Source organism: Hemicordylus capensis, chromosome 7 (genome assembly GCF_027244095.1).
Source record: "Hemicordylus capensis ecotype Gifberg chromosome 7, rHemCap1.1.pri, whole genome shotgun sequence".
In the NCBI taxonomy this organism is placed as follows: domain Eukaryota; kingdom Metazoa; phylum Chordata; class Lepidosauria; order Squamata; family Cordylidae; genus Hemicordylus; species Hemicordylus capensis.
Genome location: NC_069663.1, coordinates 28,465,440 through 28,481,916, shown reverse-complemented (window position 1 = coordinate 28,481,916; position 16,477 = coordinate 28,465,440). Strand labels below are relative to the sequence as shown.

Below are 16,477 nucleotides of genomic sequence, written 5' to 3'. Positions count from 1 at the left end.
CTCCTCGCCAATGGAGGCTCCGTTCCGCTGCTTTTTGGCCAATAGTTCTAGATTTGTCCAAGTCCCTTTTAAGGCCACCCAAGCCAGTGGTTTCCCTCAGGCATAATGCAACTTGGCTGGGGGTCTCCTTCCCTCCTGTCTATAAAATAGGGACAGTCCTACCTTGCAGACTTGTGTGGGAGACAAGCACCACACCGCAAAGCTCTCCGCCCAGGTCTTAAAGATTTCCAAGTTATAATTAGTGGTGGTGATGTGCTGGGAGGCCAGAGCCACCTTGGATAAGTTGGGGTCCCAAGCACGAGGGGGGCGGGGACGGGGGACAGAGGCTTCTATGGGGTGGAGTGTCTGCACCCCAGCAATCCCTTCTGCCTTTGCCATCCGGGGTGGGGGGCAGTCCTCTTGCCTCATGTTGAGCAGGCTGTGTTCAAGGTGTCCTCTGGATACACTGCTGCCTTAAGCAATCGGTGGAGAGATGTTGAAGACAAGGGTGCTCTTGAGCATGCCTAGAGTGCCTTCTGTGCCGCTGCAATTGCTCTCCAGGGCGCTGTGCATGGATCCAGTGAAGCGTGGAGTTCCCGGGATTTCAGTTCCTGCGCAAATGGTTTCTGGAGAATGTGCGCAACCTGCAGACGCCTTCTCCAACCCCCGCCCCGCCTGCCCCCCCGCGCTGAGCTGCAACTGCCCAATGCTGCCTGGGCGGCCCCTCCCTCCCCGTCGGAAAAGGTGCCGCCGCCGCCGCCGCCGCCTCCGGCAAGTCGAGCAGAGAGGAACTCCCTCTTCCGCCCCGTCCACATCGCCCGCCCGGCCGCCCCAGGATGGCCTCGCAGCCACCGCAGCCGCCCTCCCCGCCCGCGGAAGCGGAGCCCGACTGGCGGCAGCGCTTTGAGGAGCGGTGGGGACTGCGCCGGAGGGGGGTCCCGCTGCCCCCCGAGGAGGACCCCGATGGGAAGCGCCTCCTCCGCCTGGGGGCCCTGAAGAAGCCCTTCGAGAGGAACCTCCTGCAGAGCCCCAACCCCGAAGGTAGGGCCCTCCCTGCTGCCGGCTCCTGGAGCAGGGGCTGCCAGCCTGTGCTGGTCCTCCTCCTCCTCCAGAGGTTGCTGAGCTCCCACCCGCAGCAGCAGCCCCATCCCCAGTGGCAGCAGCCCCCTGAGAGAAGAGTCTGATGCGGGGGGATTTCTGGCCACTCGAGAGGCCCAGACTGTCCTGCTGTGGAGACGGAGAACAGGCTCAAGCAGAGCTGGATCTCTGCAAGAACTGGGTGCCGCTGTCTCTCTCAGGAGGTCGAGGAGGGTGCAGGTCGAAGTGCAGGGCCTCCACACCCCCTGGGGGGCTCCCGCCCCAACCCCCTTTGCCCCAATCCCCCTCTGTGCTGGGTGGTGTGGTCGCCGTGCCAGGTGCTGGCCCAAACTGCAGCGGGCGGCTGAGCGGGACTTCTGCTTTGGAGACAGAGCAGGGCGTGAGGGGAGAAATCTGTGGGGCAGGAATGCGTTAAGTTGCGTGCTGAAATGTTTCTGCTTGTGCATGTTTGCATACGTGTACCTGCTTTCGATTCCTACATTCATGTGAGTTCAGTTGCTGATGTGCCCTCAAGAACCCATGTATGGAAAATACTGTGAGTGTCATGGTGGGGTGGGTAGGAGGATGAGAATGCTTAACTTGGGGGGTGCACCTCTGGGTACAGGTTGTTGGCACTCTCTGGCTGCCTATGTAAGACAGCAAACCGGATGGGACCTGGGAGGGTGGAAGTCAAGAGATGTCCTGGTGTCGATGCGGGTTAGCTTCCAGTTCTGTTTCAAATATCATTCGCAAAGCCTTGGCTTGCAAGGGGTAGGCACCAGGCTCCTGTGGACAGGAAATCCCATCTTCTCATCAGACGACCAAGACCCCAGACATGGTCTTCAACCCCTCAAAATCTTGAGCTGAGCTTAGACATCCAAGCCAGCGGCTGTGCTTCTGTGATGCCTCCGGACATTTCAAGAAAGTCCTAGCTGCTCCAACCTCCTTTGCTGAAGCTTTACACTTGAGCCACTGGAACTGTTGTGGGCATTCCATGATGTCACAGGAATGCAGCCAATGAGTAAGAGGCGACTGGTGAGAGGTCTGCCCATATGGATGAGCTGCTTGTCTAGGGCTGTCTTTAGAATCTTCCCAGCCAACTGAGAGCATGCAGATGAACCTAGGAGAGGCAGAAGGGTGGTTGGTGGGTCTGGAACAGGGGCGCTCTTCCCCCTGGACTTCTGGGCCAAAGTCTAGAGCCCCCCCCACCCCCCAATCCTTCTTAGTCTCTCCCGAGTGGTGTGGTCATGTTAAAAAATGTGTTTAAAATACTGGGTGGGGGGCCTCCAAAAGCCTTTAGGTCCAGGCTCCAAAACTACCCAGGAGCACCTCTGGTCTGGAATACGGTTGTCTTCCTGACTACTCAAAGGCCACTGGATTAGTGGAGATGCCTCCTTTCTGTTCAGGAGGACACCCACAGCAGCTTAGCCGCAAGGGAGTCGTGGTTTAAGGAGACTGCAGGGCAAGGCAGGGCAGCTCAGGAGCCTGTCTCAACTCGTTGGCACAGAAGACAAAGGCAAAGAAATGCCTGGAGGGGTTCTGCAGGTTTCCTTGCCCAGAGCACCGGGCAATAGTGACTCATGGGGTGTGTGTGTGTGTGTGCATGCGCGCCAGCCAAATGAGGTGGTTGCTCCTCTCTCTCTCTCTCCCCCATCTGGCCCCGATTCCTTTCACCCAGTCCACTTCCAGGAGGAAACTGAGGCAGTTGGAGGGAAGATCAGAGAGTCAGTCGGTTGGGCAGGGTGTTAAAGGGAATCGGGAGAGATCCCATTCACTCCCATTGCTCCTTCTTCCCCTTCCTTGGTACAGGTGTGAACATTTATGAAGCAGCCCCACCCTGCCCACCCAGTGCATCCCAGGTGCCTCTGGACCCCCAAGGTGAGTGGCATAAAAGTGGAGCGGATGGACCTATAAGCAGTAGAAAGTGTCCGAAGGCATCACCTGGCAAGCAGAGAACTAGCTGGTGTTTGCAACTTCAGGTTTAAAGAAGATGCTGGCCTCCCTCAAGTGGAGTGGCCTTTTGAGCATGTGCAAAGAGTTTCTTCCTCTAAGAGAAACAGCACTTTCAAAGAAGGATGTAGGTCAGAGTCCGTGCAGAGTGCCCCTAAGGGAAGTCCTCTGTATATGCTCAGGGGGACTTAACTCAAGATGGCAAGATTTTGGCATGCAGGTGTTGGCAACCTTCCTGATGAACATTTTCTTTCTTTCTTTGGGATAACTTCCCATTTCCTCACAGGCAACTTCAAAGGCTGGCAAATAAGCATCGAGCCCATCCCTGAGGACAGCAAGCAAGACCCCCTAAGCTTGGCCTCTCCACGCTATAGGTGAGTGGGTGCCTAGAGATGGACTCCTGAGTGGCCGATGCAACCCCTGAGCAGCTGTCTCCCTCTTTTGGAACATGGGAAGCTGCCATATACTGAGTCAGACCACTGGTCCATCTGGCTCAGTATTGCCTACACAGACTGGCAGCGGCTTCTCCAAGGCTGCAGGCAGGAGTCTATCTGGAGAGGCAAGCAGGCAGATGCTCTATGACCCCCATATCCCCTCAGGGGAAGATCTGGCAGTGCTCACATGTAGTCTCCCATCAAAATGCAAACCAGGCCAGACCCTGCTGAGCAAAGGGGGCCATTCATGCTGGCTACCAGCAGACCAGCTCTCCGGCCCTTTGGCCTGCTTGACGCACTGCCTTTGAAACTCTCGCCCTTCCTAGCTGGCGTGTCAAGGAGCAGCGCGTGGATCTCCTGGCTGAAGGTCTCTGGGAGGCGTTGCTGGATTTGTACCAACCCAACATCACCGTCATGGACTGGTCAGTGTGAAGCGGGGGCTGGGGGCGGCTGGCTTTCCTGGCACGGGGTCCCTGTTCCTCACTGGCCTGGGTGGGCACAGCGCACCGGAAGGGAATCCGTATTCTCAACGCACAATTTGGATGTGCGGAACGAGAGGGCTGCCAAGGCTCACAGCTGCCTAGCAAGCACACCACCTGCTCTGGAAGCCCATCCCTCCAACCCAGGAGCAGCTCGTCCTAATGAACCAAGGAGGCGCCATCTGCGGCACAACTGCCTCTGGTTCCCAACAGTTCCGGTTTCTGCTGGCTCTGCTGCCCTGCCCCAGTGTCGACGAGGGCCATGCTGCCTGCAAGCTGGCCATTCATCAGGTAGCGCTGTGCAGCCCCGCACAGCTCTACCTGGGGAAGAGGGGAGCTGGCACCCAATGACTTCTGGGGAACCCAGGGCTATATGATTCCAGAGCTTTGTTTGCAACCTCTGGCTTACAAATTTGAGTGATGTGTCAATTTCCCCCTCTACACACACACACACACACACACACACACACACACACACACACACAGCGCCTCTCTCAGTGGCAGGGAAGAAGGCAGGTTAGCTTACATGAGTTCTGACTGTTTCCATAGTCTAGGATTCTGCTTCTTGAATGTGCTCCCCCTGCAAATATTCAGACAGAAAAGTGACTATTAAGAGGAAATGCTCCTGTGTACCACTGGAGGGCAGCAGTTGTCCAGTTAGAGAGTCTTGTGTCCTCACTTGTGCAGGGCTTCTCAACCTTGGGTCCCCAGACTACTTTGGATCACAACTGCCATCATCCCCGGCCATCACTGGGGATGGTGGGAGTTGTAGTCCGACACCATACGGGGACCCATGTTGAGAACCCCTGCACTATTGTACAGGGGAAGAAGAAGAAAAATGCCCTAGAAGCCTGACCCCTCCTCTGAGGTCTTGGGGTGCCCCCAAGGCCCTCCTGGGCCACTCTGCAGCTGCAAGGAGTCCTTTCTCTCTCCAGGTATGAGCACAGCAAACTGGCCAGCTCCGTTTACGAGCTTCACGTCCAGCTGCTGGGAGCCGACGGGACCCTGGTAATTGGTGAATTTCACCACGTGGCACGTGAACACGAGCAAGATTTGAAGAACAAGAACTGGTTCCACGTAAGGACTGGGTTTTAGGAGTTGCTATTATTATTGATTGTGGTAGACGGCCGAGATGTTGGTATCAGAAACAGAGCCCAAGAGCCCTGCTGGATCAGGCCCAACAAGGCCTCCCTAGCATTCTGTTTCCCAGATGCCTCTGGGAAGCCCGCAGGCAAGAGATGTAGGCATGCCCCCCCCCTCCTGCTGTTGCTCCCCTGCCTCGGAGCCTGGAGGCAGCCTGTAGCCACCCAGATTAGTAGCCATGAGAGACCTGAACACCATGAATTTGTCTAAACCCCTTTGAAAGCCATCCAATCTGGTGGCCATCACCACATCCAGTGGCAGAGAATGCCATAGGCAAACTTAGCCTTTGCTGAAATGTTTGGGAGGTGCAGCAAACAGTAATGGCTACCAACCATTTTTTGCAGCACAAGTTGCTGCTGTTGCTATATTTCAGATGTGGAAACAGAGGGTGTGGCTGAATAGAACAAACCCAGGTGCAAAGAGAGCTGGTCTTGTGGTCGCAAGCATGACGTGTCCCCTTAGCTAAGCAGGGTCCTCCCTGGTTGCATATGAATGGGAGACTAGAAGTGTGAGCAGCACTGGAAGATATTCCTCTCAGGGGATGGAGCCCCTCGGGGAAGAGCAGAAGGTTCCAAGTCCTCTCCCTGGCGGCATCTCCAAGATAGGGCTGAGAGAGATTCCTGCCTACAACCTGGGAGAAGCTGCTGCCAATCTGTGAAGACAATACTGAGCTAGATAGACTAAGGGTCTGACTCAGTATATTGCAGCTTCCTATGTTCCTAAAGCCAGATTGGTTGACTGAGCCACCCTGGTGGCTGCTAGGAAATCACTTTATCTGTGCTGGAAAGGAGATGGGGTCAGACTAGAGGCTCTCTGGGGTGCCCTATGCCCTCCAGTGCCACAGCTCTGTGGTTCTACCTCATGGACTGAGACCCCTTTTCTCTCCCGGGTCTCTTTCAAGGTTTCTCACCTTTTCAAGCACTACGGTCCAGGTGTCCGCTATATCCACTTCCAGCACAAGACCAAAGGAGTCGAGACGCCAGCTGGGTTCCTCTGGACGAGAGCAACAGACAGCAGCGTCTCTGTGCAGCTGCGGGACTGACAGTGCTCGGCATGGTGACGTCTGGAGTTTTGGGGGGTGGGGCTGGGCCCAAGGGTGCAGGGGCCATCTGCCCCTCACCCGGATCCTAGAGGAGGAGAGAGACCAGCCCTTGAATGGGGGCTGCTTGTGTATTGATTAAAAGGAGACAGAACCCTTAGCATTGTGGTGTTGTGTGTATGTAAAAAGGCGCTCTGCTCCTGTTCAAAGTTACTTTGTGCCGAAATGGGGCTGCGAGTAGGTGCAGGGGGCTTTCCCTGGAGGAAGTCCTTTAACGTACCTGACGCTCCAACTACCAGCAGGACTTCTTGGGAAGAGAGGTCTGCCCTTTGCATGTCTCCCACTCTACGCCTCTGCATGCTTACTCAGGAGCAAGTCATGGTGTCTTCAGTAGGCTGTATCCCTAGTACCCGCGTCTAAGAAGGCAGCCTGTCCCGTCCCTCCACCCCTTCCCCAGGCCACTGCAGTGGTGAAGCTGATCTTCTCTGCAGGGGGCTTTCTGTGAGGGTACCTTTTCAGTTCTATATGGGAAGCTATATCTTGGGTAGTGTTTGGGGGTGGGGGCAGCATCCACCTGGCTACTTTGCCTGCAGTGCCTTCGAGCTGCCTGGGGTTAGGAACCTAGGAAGCTGCCTCCTGCTGAGCCAGACCCTCCGTCCACCTCGCTCAGTCTTGTCTACACTGACTGGCAGCAGCTCTCCAAGGCTTCAGGCAGGAGCCTCTCCCAGCCCTACCTGGAGATTGAACCTGGGACCTTCTGCGTGCCAAGCAGAACCTCTACCAGAGCTATGGCCCCTTAGCACACAGGACCAACTCTGCGGATGCTCAGAGGTGCCCTTCTTTGTGTTTTGCTCCCCGTGTTCCGGGGCTGATCTGATGTTCCGAACAGATTTGTGGGCTGTGGAGTCCGTGGCTGAAGTGATACTCTGCAGTTCCACCGCCCCCCCCCCCCCCGCCGCCAATGTGGTCCTGCCAAGTTTAGAGAGGCCTCTAAGGAAGGTAGACAGTCAATTGAAAACAATCTGCTTGGTGGGGACTATTGTATTCTGCTCTCGGGCTGCTGAACGCTCTTTCCAATTAAGCGTCTACAAGAGGCACAAATAAAAGCTACCCATCATTCGCTGACCTTGAGCTACAACCTCCCCCCCCGCCAAAAAACACCCGACACGTTTCGAAAGCTGTGTTCCTTTGCTTTTAATTATGTTTATCGTGGCAAAGCACAATAATAGCCAAGATGAGACGGAGGAGGGCTTGCCGCAGAGCACATCTCAAGGAAGCCACAAGGAGGGGATGGTCTTGAAGATGGAAGGCCTGTCTCGGAAACGCGGAGACTGAGGCAGAACGCAGGAGATCTGAAAGCATCAGAGGGAGCGACATCTTTCAAGCAAGGTGACGAACATGGAGCTCTTCAAAGCGGTGGAAACTCCCAGCTCATGATTGAGTAGATTAATTTGCCATTGTTGTTCGGGAAAATAAACACACTTTTGGCGGCGGTGGCTGCGGTCCACGGCAATCTCGCTCTCTGGTTTGTGGGGCGTTTGGATGAATCCTCTGCCGTTGCAAGCTGGAGGTTGGCGAGCCACATCTCATGTGAACGTTGCAGTCACAGTGGAGACACGGGGGGGGGGCCGGGCAGCGTGGGGGGTGGGTCACGTGGGCAGGGGCTTCTGTGAGCCGCCGAGGCAGGCTCCCTCCTCGTCTCGCCCTTCTCCGGCTGAGTCGCCTCAAGTGCACTTGCAGTAATAGGCCGAGATGGCGTCATCCCAGTCGCCGAAGAGCCCCCTTTTGTACTCCTGGAGCCGGGGAAACGCCCCCGGCTTGAACTTGCGCGTGTTGCCCGCTTTGGCCTTCTTGGACCAGACGCTGAGCTCGCATCTCGTCGCCACCACCAAGGAGGAGACCTTGTTGTTGAAAGCCGTCGGCATGTAGGGCTGGTCCTCACCGGGCAGCACCACGAGGACGCGCCCTGCGCAGCACTGGTCGTAGTAGGGGCTGTCGTCGGTGTAGAGCTGGGCACAGATCTTGGTGCCGTTGACGCCCTTCAGCTCCGCCGGGGCCGGGCACTGGGCCCAGGCCAGGGCGAAGAGCAGCGGGAGGAGGAGGAGGCTGTGCGCGGCCTTCATCTCAGTAGATACGGCAGAGAAAGCAGACTCTGGGAGCCCTCGGAGGGCAGCCCCGCTTATATAGAGCGGCTCTCACCTGGGCAGGGCGGGAGCCGTGGCTGGCAGCCGGAGCCTGGGCTGGACTCCAAGGACTGGGAGGGAGATAGCGGTGGGAAAGAGGCAGGAGGGAGGGAGATAACGGTGGGAAAGAGGCAGCCGGCTGTGTGCACGTCAGGAGCTGATAAGGCTCGTCCACTGAGAGAGAAACAGGTAGGCTGAATTCAAGGCAAGAAGCGCATTTTGCATGTTAAAAAATCATGGCTTTTTGCTGGAGCAAGGAGTCCTGACTCTCTCTGTACCTTGAAGCTGATAGCCCTTTATCAAAGCCTCTCTCCTTCCAACTGCTGGACCTCACTGCCCTTTGGACAGCAGGATCTCCAACGGCCTGGCCCTCCGTGCCTCTCCCTTACCCTTCCACAAGGAAGAACTGGCTCCCTGTTGATTGGTTGCTGATCTACCGGAGAGCTGGTCTTGTGGCAGCAAGCATGAATTGTCCCCTTTGCTAAGCAGAGTCTGCCCTGGTTTGCATTTGAATGGGAGACTACATGTGTGGGAGCACTGTAAGATATCCCCTGGAGGGGATGGGGTCATAGCTCAGTGCAGAAGGTTCCAAGTTCCCTCCCTGGCAGCATCTCCAAGAGAGGCTGAGAGAGACTCTGGCCTGCAACCTGGGAGGGACCAAGGGTAGAAGGCAGCTTCCGATGTTCCTAGCTTACCTGGGAGCACACCCTCACCATCCTTTGGCCTTGCACGCCTCAGTTTCCCACTCTCATCACCCAGGTCTAGCTGTGGGTCTAACTAAGTGAGCACCAACAGGGAGGAATTTCTGTCTTCTCCTCCTGTCCAGCAGCTGAAGGAGGGAGGAAAGCCCCCACCCCGGGCTCGTTTGTCTTCCGTATCTAATCTTCCCAGGTTGGAACGCTTCTGCTGTTGCTCCAGTTCCCGTTTCTGCGCCTGTCCCAAGGGAGACCTGGCTCCCACTGCCCAGCTGTGGGGTTCTCTTGGCAGACGCCTCCCTCCCCCCCCCCATCCTTTGTAGGGTGAATCTGCAGGTCTCCAGCTCGCGCCCTCCTCCGGGCTCTGCAGTAAGTACGAGGCTGAATGGCTGTGGGTGGCTTCCTGCAAACACGGGACAGGCAGGGGGCCTGACAGCCCCCCCCTTCCCAGCGGTTGGCTCACCCCCACAGGTGCACCCAAGGTCACTTGGGAGCGCCCCCCGCCCGCCCTGTAGGTTTGGCAAACATGGGCGGCTGCGGTGTGGGTCTCCTCCTCCGGGCCCCGGGGGTGTGCGGCGCTCTCCCCTCCCTGCCCTAGCGAAGGGCTCCAGGCAGCAGCAGCACCTCCGCCTCCGCCTCCGCCTTGCGCGGGGCTCAAGCGGCTGCCCAGCCCCACGCACTTTGCATGCTGCTCAGGGGCCGGGGAGGAAAGGCCGGATGTGGAAACGATCCTGTGCTTCTTTCTGTACAGCGCCTGGCACTCAGCACCCCGCCCCGCACCCAACAACTTGTTGCAATGCAACTCCAAGCTCCGCCCCCCGCTTGAAAATAGGAAAAAGGAGGCGGGGCGGCCCCTTCCCTCCCCAAGCAAAAAGGGCGTGGCCAAAGAAGGAGGGAGGCGAGCTCTCTTCGTCGGGATTGGCTTTGGCTGCTGCACCGCCGCGCGGCGCCTTCATTCCCGGTCGGCGCTCGCTCCGCCCCTCGCTGTGGCGTCATGCCTTCAAGCCCGCCCCGGCTCTGCCCCCGCTTCGGAGGATGCGCCCTCCCTTAATATGCATGTGGCCCCCAGAAGCCTTTGCGGCGACCTGGTTGCCTCCAGTTACGGGGAAAGAGGCCCAGGTTCCTTCTGGAGAAGTTCCTTGGCGGCGCGCATGGAGGGAGTCCTTGGTGCTCGGGCACTGCGAACCCCTCCGCGTGCTCTCAGGCGCGGGGCCGGGATAGCTCGCTCTCACCGCGAAAAGCCTTCGAAGGGAGGAGCACAGCGCCGGCCGAGCCGCCAGGTAGCTTTGCGCAGTGGCAGTATCGTAGCCAATGAGGTTAATCCGAGGCGCGATTATTGCTAATTGAAAACTTTTCCCAATACCCCGCCATGACGACTTGAAATATAGTCGGCATTGGCAATTTTTGACAGTCTCTACGGAGACTGAGTTTTCCGTGTTCCAAAATTAGAGTAAGTTGCGTTTTTTTCCTGCGTTCTTCATTGTTCTTAGAGGTGTTTGAATCATGATAAGTTTCTGAGGGAGATATGTAGCGGCGAGCTTTCATCCATTGCTGCTGGGGGTGATGGGAGTTGTAGTCCAAGGGCACCTGCAGAGTCTCAGGTTGGTCACCTGTGATATCTACACATAGTAAATGGCGTTCTCATAGACTGTGAGTATTTTACTTTACAAGATATGCCTAAATCAAATTTTGAGCGGTAGCTGTGTGGGAAGAGTTCTGTGATATTCTGAAATAGAGCCTCCATGTGTGGAAGTAGTCTACTGCTGAACAACAGACAACGGACAAACAATACAGAAGGGGTGTTGCTACTGAGGGCAGAAAAGCAGCTGTGGAAGGGATAGGGTGTGATGACATCCTCCTCTGATCCTGATTGGCTGGTTACTTGCTGAAGCTCAGCCTACCCCACCCCTCAGCCTGACTGATAGGCTTTAGAAAATTAGCACTGCCTGTTCCCGTTGAAATTAATAGGAGAAGCAAAGGTGTCCCATTAGTTTCAGTGGGAGCACTCATGAATACCTTGGTCGGGCTGTAAGCCAGAGACTGGAGTGGTCTGTCTTGTAACTGTAAGTGTTTGTGTGTGTGTGTGTACTGAAGGTTGTGATAAAAGGGGCACACGTGTCTTAAAAAGGCTGGGAACTCTTGGATTAAGCAATTAAAACTGCAAGTATTTGCATATAACTAGAGCAAAAGCTGTGACGAAAACAAGCTCTTGCTTTCAGATAGTGCGTGTTATGTGTTGCAGCTGATCTCATCTCAGTAGAGGCATTCCCTCCAGTATGAAAATGAGAAGGCATGCCTCTCCTAAGATGGTCAGCAGCTTTGACAAGTTTTGTAATAGAAGCAATTTGGTGGGGGGAAACACACACATGCAAAACTGTATTGCCTGATTAATTGGTAATGGCTTTTTGGTGGATTAAAAGGGTTATTAATTGCTGAATCGATTAATTGATTGATGTTTGCAGCCGTTTGATCAAGCAGTAGCTAATGTCCCTGCCCCCTCCCCGACATGCATATATCTGCAGATTCATTCTCCTTTGCCCACCAGGGTTTTTGCAGAGTCTAAACCGAGGCTTTTAATAGCGGACACAGCTGAACGGGCTGCATTATCACACTAACGTGAACCATTAGCACACGCTCCTCTTCCCTCGTCCAGAGTGGAGTCCTTGGTCCTCAATTAATTCCCATCTCTTTTATTCTCCCCAGCTGCTGATGGCAGCCTGGCTGCTGCAGCAAAGCCCCTTTCTCACTGCCTTGCCAATTATGCTTACTTAAACATTGTACCTTTCAGCCGGTCTAATTCTCACCTGTCATCAGCAGTCTAATTCTCACCCGTCATCAGCAAATAGGTTTTGCCACCGTTGAGGGGTACGGGTGGATGGAAAGCAGTGTCCCTTTGCAAATTGGCAGCATTGGGAGGGGGTGGGGGGGGTGGACGAGGGCCTCGGTCCTTGTCTCTCCTCTCCTCGGACCATTGGCCGCAGCACGTGGCTGGCCCCGCTTTGGCAGAAACGTGCAGGGCCTCGTTTCTTGCATCCTGATGTGAAGGGAGGTCATTTATACACCCATTTCATATTTCCCACCTAATAGTTTTATGTCTCTGGACAAGCTTCAGTTGTTTCTTTGAGAGCTGCTGCTAAGCAGTTTTTTGGCTCTCTGTGAGTAAGGTTGAATCACAAATTATTTTCCGTGAATGGAGCGGAGGAAAAGAATCCTGCTTCTTTATATCCTACAGGCCACAGAAACTGAAACACCCAGAAGGAAAATGTCACTTTTCTCTCCCTTCCCCAACCCCCAGATTAAGAGAGAACCCCAATCCGTGTGTGTGCGCGCGCATGTGCGTGTCAGACCGGAGTCTCCAGATGATGTTGAACTACATAATAATACACAATGATCTTCCATTGTGGATGGTGATGATGGGAGTTGTAGTCCAACAACATCTGGGGTTCCAATATTGGGGAGCCCTGGTCTAAAGGACCTCTTACTTGTCCTGTGTGAACCAACTGCTGAGATCTTCAGGGGCTCTTCTCCAGGGCTTTTACACACCGCAGGCTTTACCGTCCGTTTACTGGGAGGCTCTACTGCAAACTGTGAAGTTGTCCCCCCAAACTGACTCAAAGAGTGGATTTTTTTACCCCACATATAAATTGGGCTACACTCTAACGCACAGTGAAGAACCCGAATTGTGTGTGAACTGCTTCCTGATAACTCTCAGGGACTTCGGGGTAAATCTAGCTGATCTGTGAACGCACCCCCTCCATTGCAGAGGAGATGCGAGTTATGCGACTTCAAATGCCCCACCTGACAAGCTTGCAGCTGACCTTGCCTTTGAAGGCTAGCAGGGTCTGGCTACTGGGTAGGTTTCTGTAGTGGTGTGGAAGCCCCTTCCCAGGGATGGTTGATTTCCTGCACCAGCCCTGTTCAGCTTTAGGCACGAGGTTAAAACAGTTCTGTTTTCCTGTGATTTTAACAGTGCAGCAGTAGATTGTGTCTGTTGCTTCCACCTTTAATGTTGTTTCTCTTCATATTTGATGCCGGGCTTAAGCTCTGGCTGTTGTTTTAGTTTGGAATCTGGGTACAATCCTGTACAGTGCTCCAGGGAGGAGAGCTGGTCTTGTGGTAGCAAGCATAAATTGTCCCCTTTGCAATGCAGGGTCTGCCCTGGTTGTTTTTGAATGGGAGTCTATATGTGTGAGCAATGGAAGATCTTCCTCCTAAGGGATGGGGCTGCTCTGGGTAGGGCAGAAGGTCCCCAGTCCCCTCCCTGGCAGCATCTCCAAGATAGGGCTGAGGGAGATTCCTGCCTGCAACCTTGGAGAAGCCGCTGCCAGTCTGTGTAGACAGTACGATGGACCAAGGGTCTGACTCGATACATGGCAGCTTTCTGTGTTCCCATGGGCCAGCTTCTCATCCTCAGGGAATCGAACCCAGGTCTCCCTGCTCAAACCATGGCAGTGCTACCCTACCCTTAGCTTTACACTGGCTCACCTCCATAAATCCTGGGCATTCGTAAGTAATATTGATGGCCTCTTTCTCAGTGGCTGCACAGACGCTCTTCATCCTGGCTCTCTTGCTACAAAGAGATTGGTCTCCCGTATGCTTGAGCATTGGGTTCGTTTTAAATCCAGCATCCCTGAAATAATCAGCCGGTCGGCTAGGCGTGTCTAAGCCGATTGCTCTCCGGGCGTTCAGGCATGCTTTGCGCTGCAAAGGGCTGGGCTGGATTTGTCCTTCTTGAAGTCTGACCTTGTCCAGCAACTTGTTTCTTGCCCATCCCTGCCAGCCTCACTCCACGCCGGACCTTGCAAAGCAGGGTACCTGAGGGGGATTCAACTCCGTGGGGAAGCAGTTGTCTCGCCTGGTAGGCCCAGTGCTGGCTTTTCCGCTCCCTGGCTGGTCCCAGCAGCCTCCTGCCCAGCACTGGCCTGGCCTGGCCACCAGAGGAGGGTCCTCGAAAGCCCTCCTGCAGCAGCCAGCTCAGGGCCCCCGGGCAGTTCTGCAGCAGGCTGTGCAGGTGAGAGGGTGCCTCCCGCCACTGATTCTCCATGGAGGTGGGCAGGATGACCCTCCTGAGCCTTGTGCAGTCTATCATCTTCTTCCCTTTTCCTGGTCCAACTGCTACCTCGGTATTTTGGCAGCAGATGGGGAAGACCTAATTTATTTAAATGAAAAAGAAACAAGTGGAGGTGTTTAATTGAATTACATGTCGGCCGGTGGGGGCGGGGAGCGAATTACTAATCCCATCAACGTGTCGTTAGCTCCTGGGTGATTAATGCTGACATTAAGTTGAAATAATTCTCCGCAGCCTTGTATGTGCAGGCGGACTCTCTGCAGATGTTTGGGTCGGAGAGAAGCCGGTGATGCTATTCTGGGGAAATTGCTGCATTTGGGGGCCAAGTAATCTTGGGAAGGAAGGGTGCTGGTGACCCTGGAGTGGGTGCTTAGGACCAGGGGGCTGGTGTGGTGGGAGGAGGCAGGAGCAGCTCAGCCCAACTAGCCGGGGGCGGTGTGTGCCAAGGGAGGCACAACTGCATCTGCTTCCTGGCAGCTCAGGTTGCTCCTCTCTCTCCCGTGCTGCTTTCAGGCAGGGCATTCATCAGGTAGAGCTGCTGGTTGGTTAACCACAGAGCTCTACCTGACAAATGGCCAGCCTGCAGGCAGTGTGGAGGCAGAGAGAGAAGCAAGCGGAGCTGTTGCCAGGAAGCAGAGATGGTGGTGCCCTGCTGGCTCATTGGGATGGGCTGCTACTAGGGGAGGGGAAGGTGCTGAGCAATTCCAATGGGCCGTGGTGAGTGGTGTCATCCCACAAGAGTTCAGGCGGAGCACTCCTGAGCTGCTGGCCTGTCCCTGGCAGACAACTGAGCGAGGACTCTTGCAAAGAGTGCTTGAGGGTCACTTAACACCGACAAACTATGCATTGCTGGGTGGCAAGAAGTCTCGAGGATGCCCTCTGGCTTTGCAAATCTGATCAAATGCACCCGTGGAACCCTTGGGTGGGGGAGTAGACCGTGCCCAATCAGGGAGATCACCAGCCCACCTACGGCACCGCACCTGGCCATCGCTACCTGTGCCCCACCCAGTGTGCTGTTTCCACAGCAGGTCTGGGGTGCCAGGCGGTCCCCTAGGCGGCAGCACCAGTCAGCTGACCCCAAAGGGCCAACCCCTGGCCCTATCCAGTCCCGGACTCAGAGCCCGCTCTCCATTTGAGCGGCTTGTCTTGGGTGTGGCTGAGCTCCCTTTCCTGCCCTGGAGGTTGACTCTGTCTCTGCCCCCCCCCCTTGAGCTGGGATCCTTTCTCTGGAGCTGAGCTGGCCACTGGCTTCTGTTCTGACCCGCTTGGGCTGACAACGCGCTCCCTCCGGGTTTCGGAACTGGACTGGCACAGAAGGTCTTTTGGGGAGAGGAGGGATGGTGTTCAACCAGTTCCAGGCTGTTCCTTGGTGCTCTATGGCAGTTGGTTACCATCTCAGTGGCTAGGAAGGAAGCCCCCCTCCTTGGCTTTCTCTGGCAACCTGCAGCTCGGCTGGCCGGCTTGAGTCACCGGGGACTCTTCGTGTTGATGGTCCGTCCCTTCCCGGCTTGCTTGCATGGGCTGAACTGTGGGCTGCGTGTGTCTGGGTGACCCGGCCTCAAGCAAGGCTCAGGGGCTGGCTGGCCTCCCGGTCTCCCCTAAGCAGCCCTGTGCAGTTCGCAACCATCCCCCTTGGTCGCCCCTCCCCAAAGTCCAGGTGGAATCATCCTGTTAAAAGAGAGCCCAGAGACACCACGCAGGGTCTTTGCTTCCTGGTTTATTATTATTATTATTATTAATAATAAATATTTTGGACCATTATAAAACAATAGCACAGCAGAAAGACGAGGCAGCAAAGTATAAAAGTTAATGAATGGTAATAAAATAAGTTCTGTAATAAAATAACATCAACCATAACCATCTTAGCAAATAACGAATAAATTATTTTAGAAACTTGTGACTACGTCAGTGGCCTTCAAACTAATAGATTATATAGTTCCTGGGCATGATCCACTCTGGAAGAGTTCCTCTGTGAACCCCTTTGAAAAGAATGGGCCTCCTCGTAACCGTGTTCATTTGTTTCAATGGGGTTAGCTCAGGAAACCTCCCAAGGCAGCTGGTTGTATTCACCAGGAATAAACTGGAAACAAACAACATTTTAAACCCTTCTTTCAGAGAGAAGCCCCTTGTCTTATCAAATCACCAGTTGGGAGGCCAGCTAGAATCCAGTTTCCCTAGAGAAGTGGTTCCCAACCCTGCCCCCGCCATGTTGCTGGACTACAACTCCCACCACCCCCTGCCGCAGTGTGGCAGGGAGGCATGGGAGTTGTAGTCCAGCAGCTTCGGTGCGGGTGGGGGCAGGACTGGGAAGTGCTTCTGAAGGGCAATCCTGTTACCTGAGCCCCTCTGGAGTGAGTAGGCGATGATGTGCTACTCTCGATTTGCAAACCCACCTCCTCCCAGCAGGGGGCAGGCTTGCTTGCCTGTTCC

The 16,477-nt window shown here is 55.2% G+C and overlaps 2 protein-coding genes and 1 non-coding gene across 3 annotated transcripts; 2 read left to right on the top strand and 1 right to left on the bottom strand.

The window, feature by feature from the left end:
• Positions 1-657: 657 nt before the first annotated feature.
• NCCRP1 (NCCRP1, F-box associated domain containing) lies at positions 658-6,261 on the top strand. Its single transcript, XM_053268198.1, has 6 exons — positions 658-1,020; positions 2,866-2,934; positions 3,293-3,380; positions 3,767-3,862; positions 4,855-4,996; positions 5,964-6,261. Exons 1-6 carry the CDS (start codon positions 816-818, stop codon positions 6,102-6,104), a joined length of 741 nt encoding a protein of 246 aa, XP_053124173.1. The 5' UTR covers positions 658-815; the 3' UTR covers positions 6,105-6,261.
• A 1,025-nt stretch (positions 6,262-7,286) lies between these two features.
• SYCN (syncollin) lies at positions 7,287-9,433 on the bottom strand. The gene has a single exon (XM_053268199.1). It carries the CDS (start codon positions 8,222-8,224, stop codon positions 7,826-7,828), a length of 399 nt encoding a protein of 132 aa, XP_053124174.1. The 5' UTR covers positions 8,225-9,433; the 3' UTR covers positions 7,287-7,825.
• An 828-nt stretch (positions 9,434-10,261) lies between these two features.
• On the top strand, positions 10,262-10,402 carry LOC128333434 (U4 spliceosomal RNA). The gene has a single exon (XR_008310948.1). It is a non-coding gene; the product is annotated as a U4 spliceosomal RNA (small nuclear RNA).
• The last annotated feature ends 6,075 nt before the right edge of the window (positions 10,403-16,477 follow it).

Coding starts and splice junctions, on each gene's coding strand:
- SYCN (XM_053268199.1), bottom strand. CDS start 8,224: ATGAAGGCCGCGCACAGCCTCCTCCTCCTCCCGCTGCTCTTCGCCCTG.
- NCCRP1 (XM_053268198.1), top strand. CDS start 816: ATGGCCTCGCAGCCACCGCAGCCGCCCTCCCCGCCCGCGGAAGCGGAG. Junction 1,021..2,865: donor GCAGAGCCCCAACCCCGAAG/GTAGGGCCCTCC, acceptor TCCTTGGTACAG/GTGTGAACATTTATGAAGCA. Junction 3,863..4,854: donor AACATCACCGTCATGGACTG/GTCAGTGTGAAG, acceptor TTCTCTCTCCAG/GTATGAGCACAGCAAACTGG.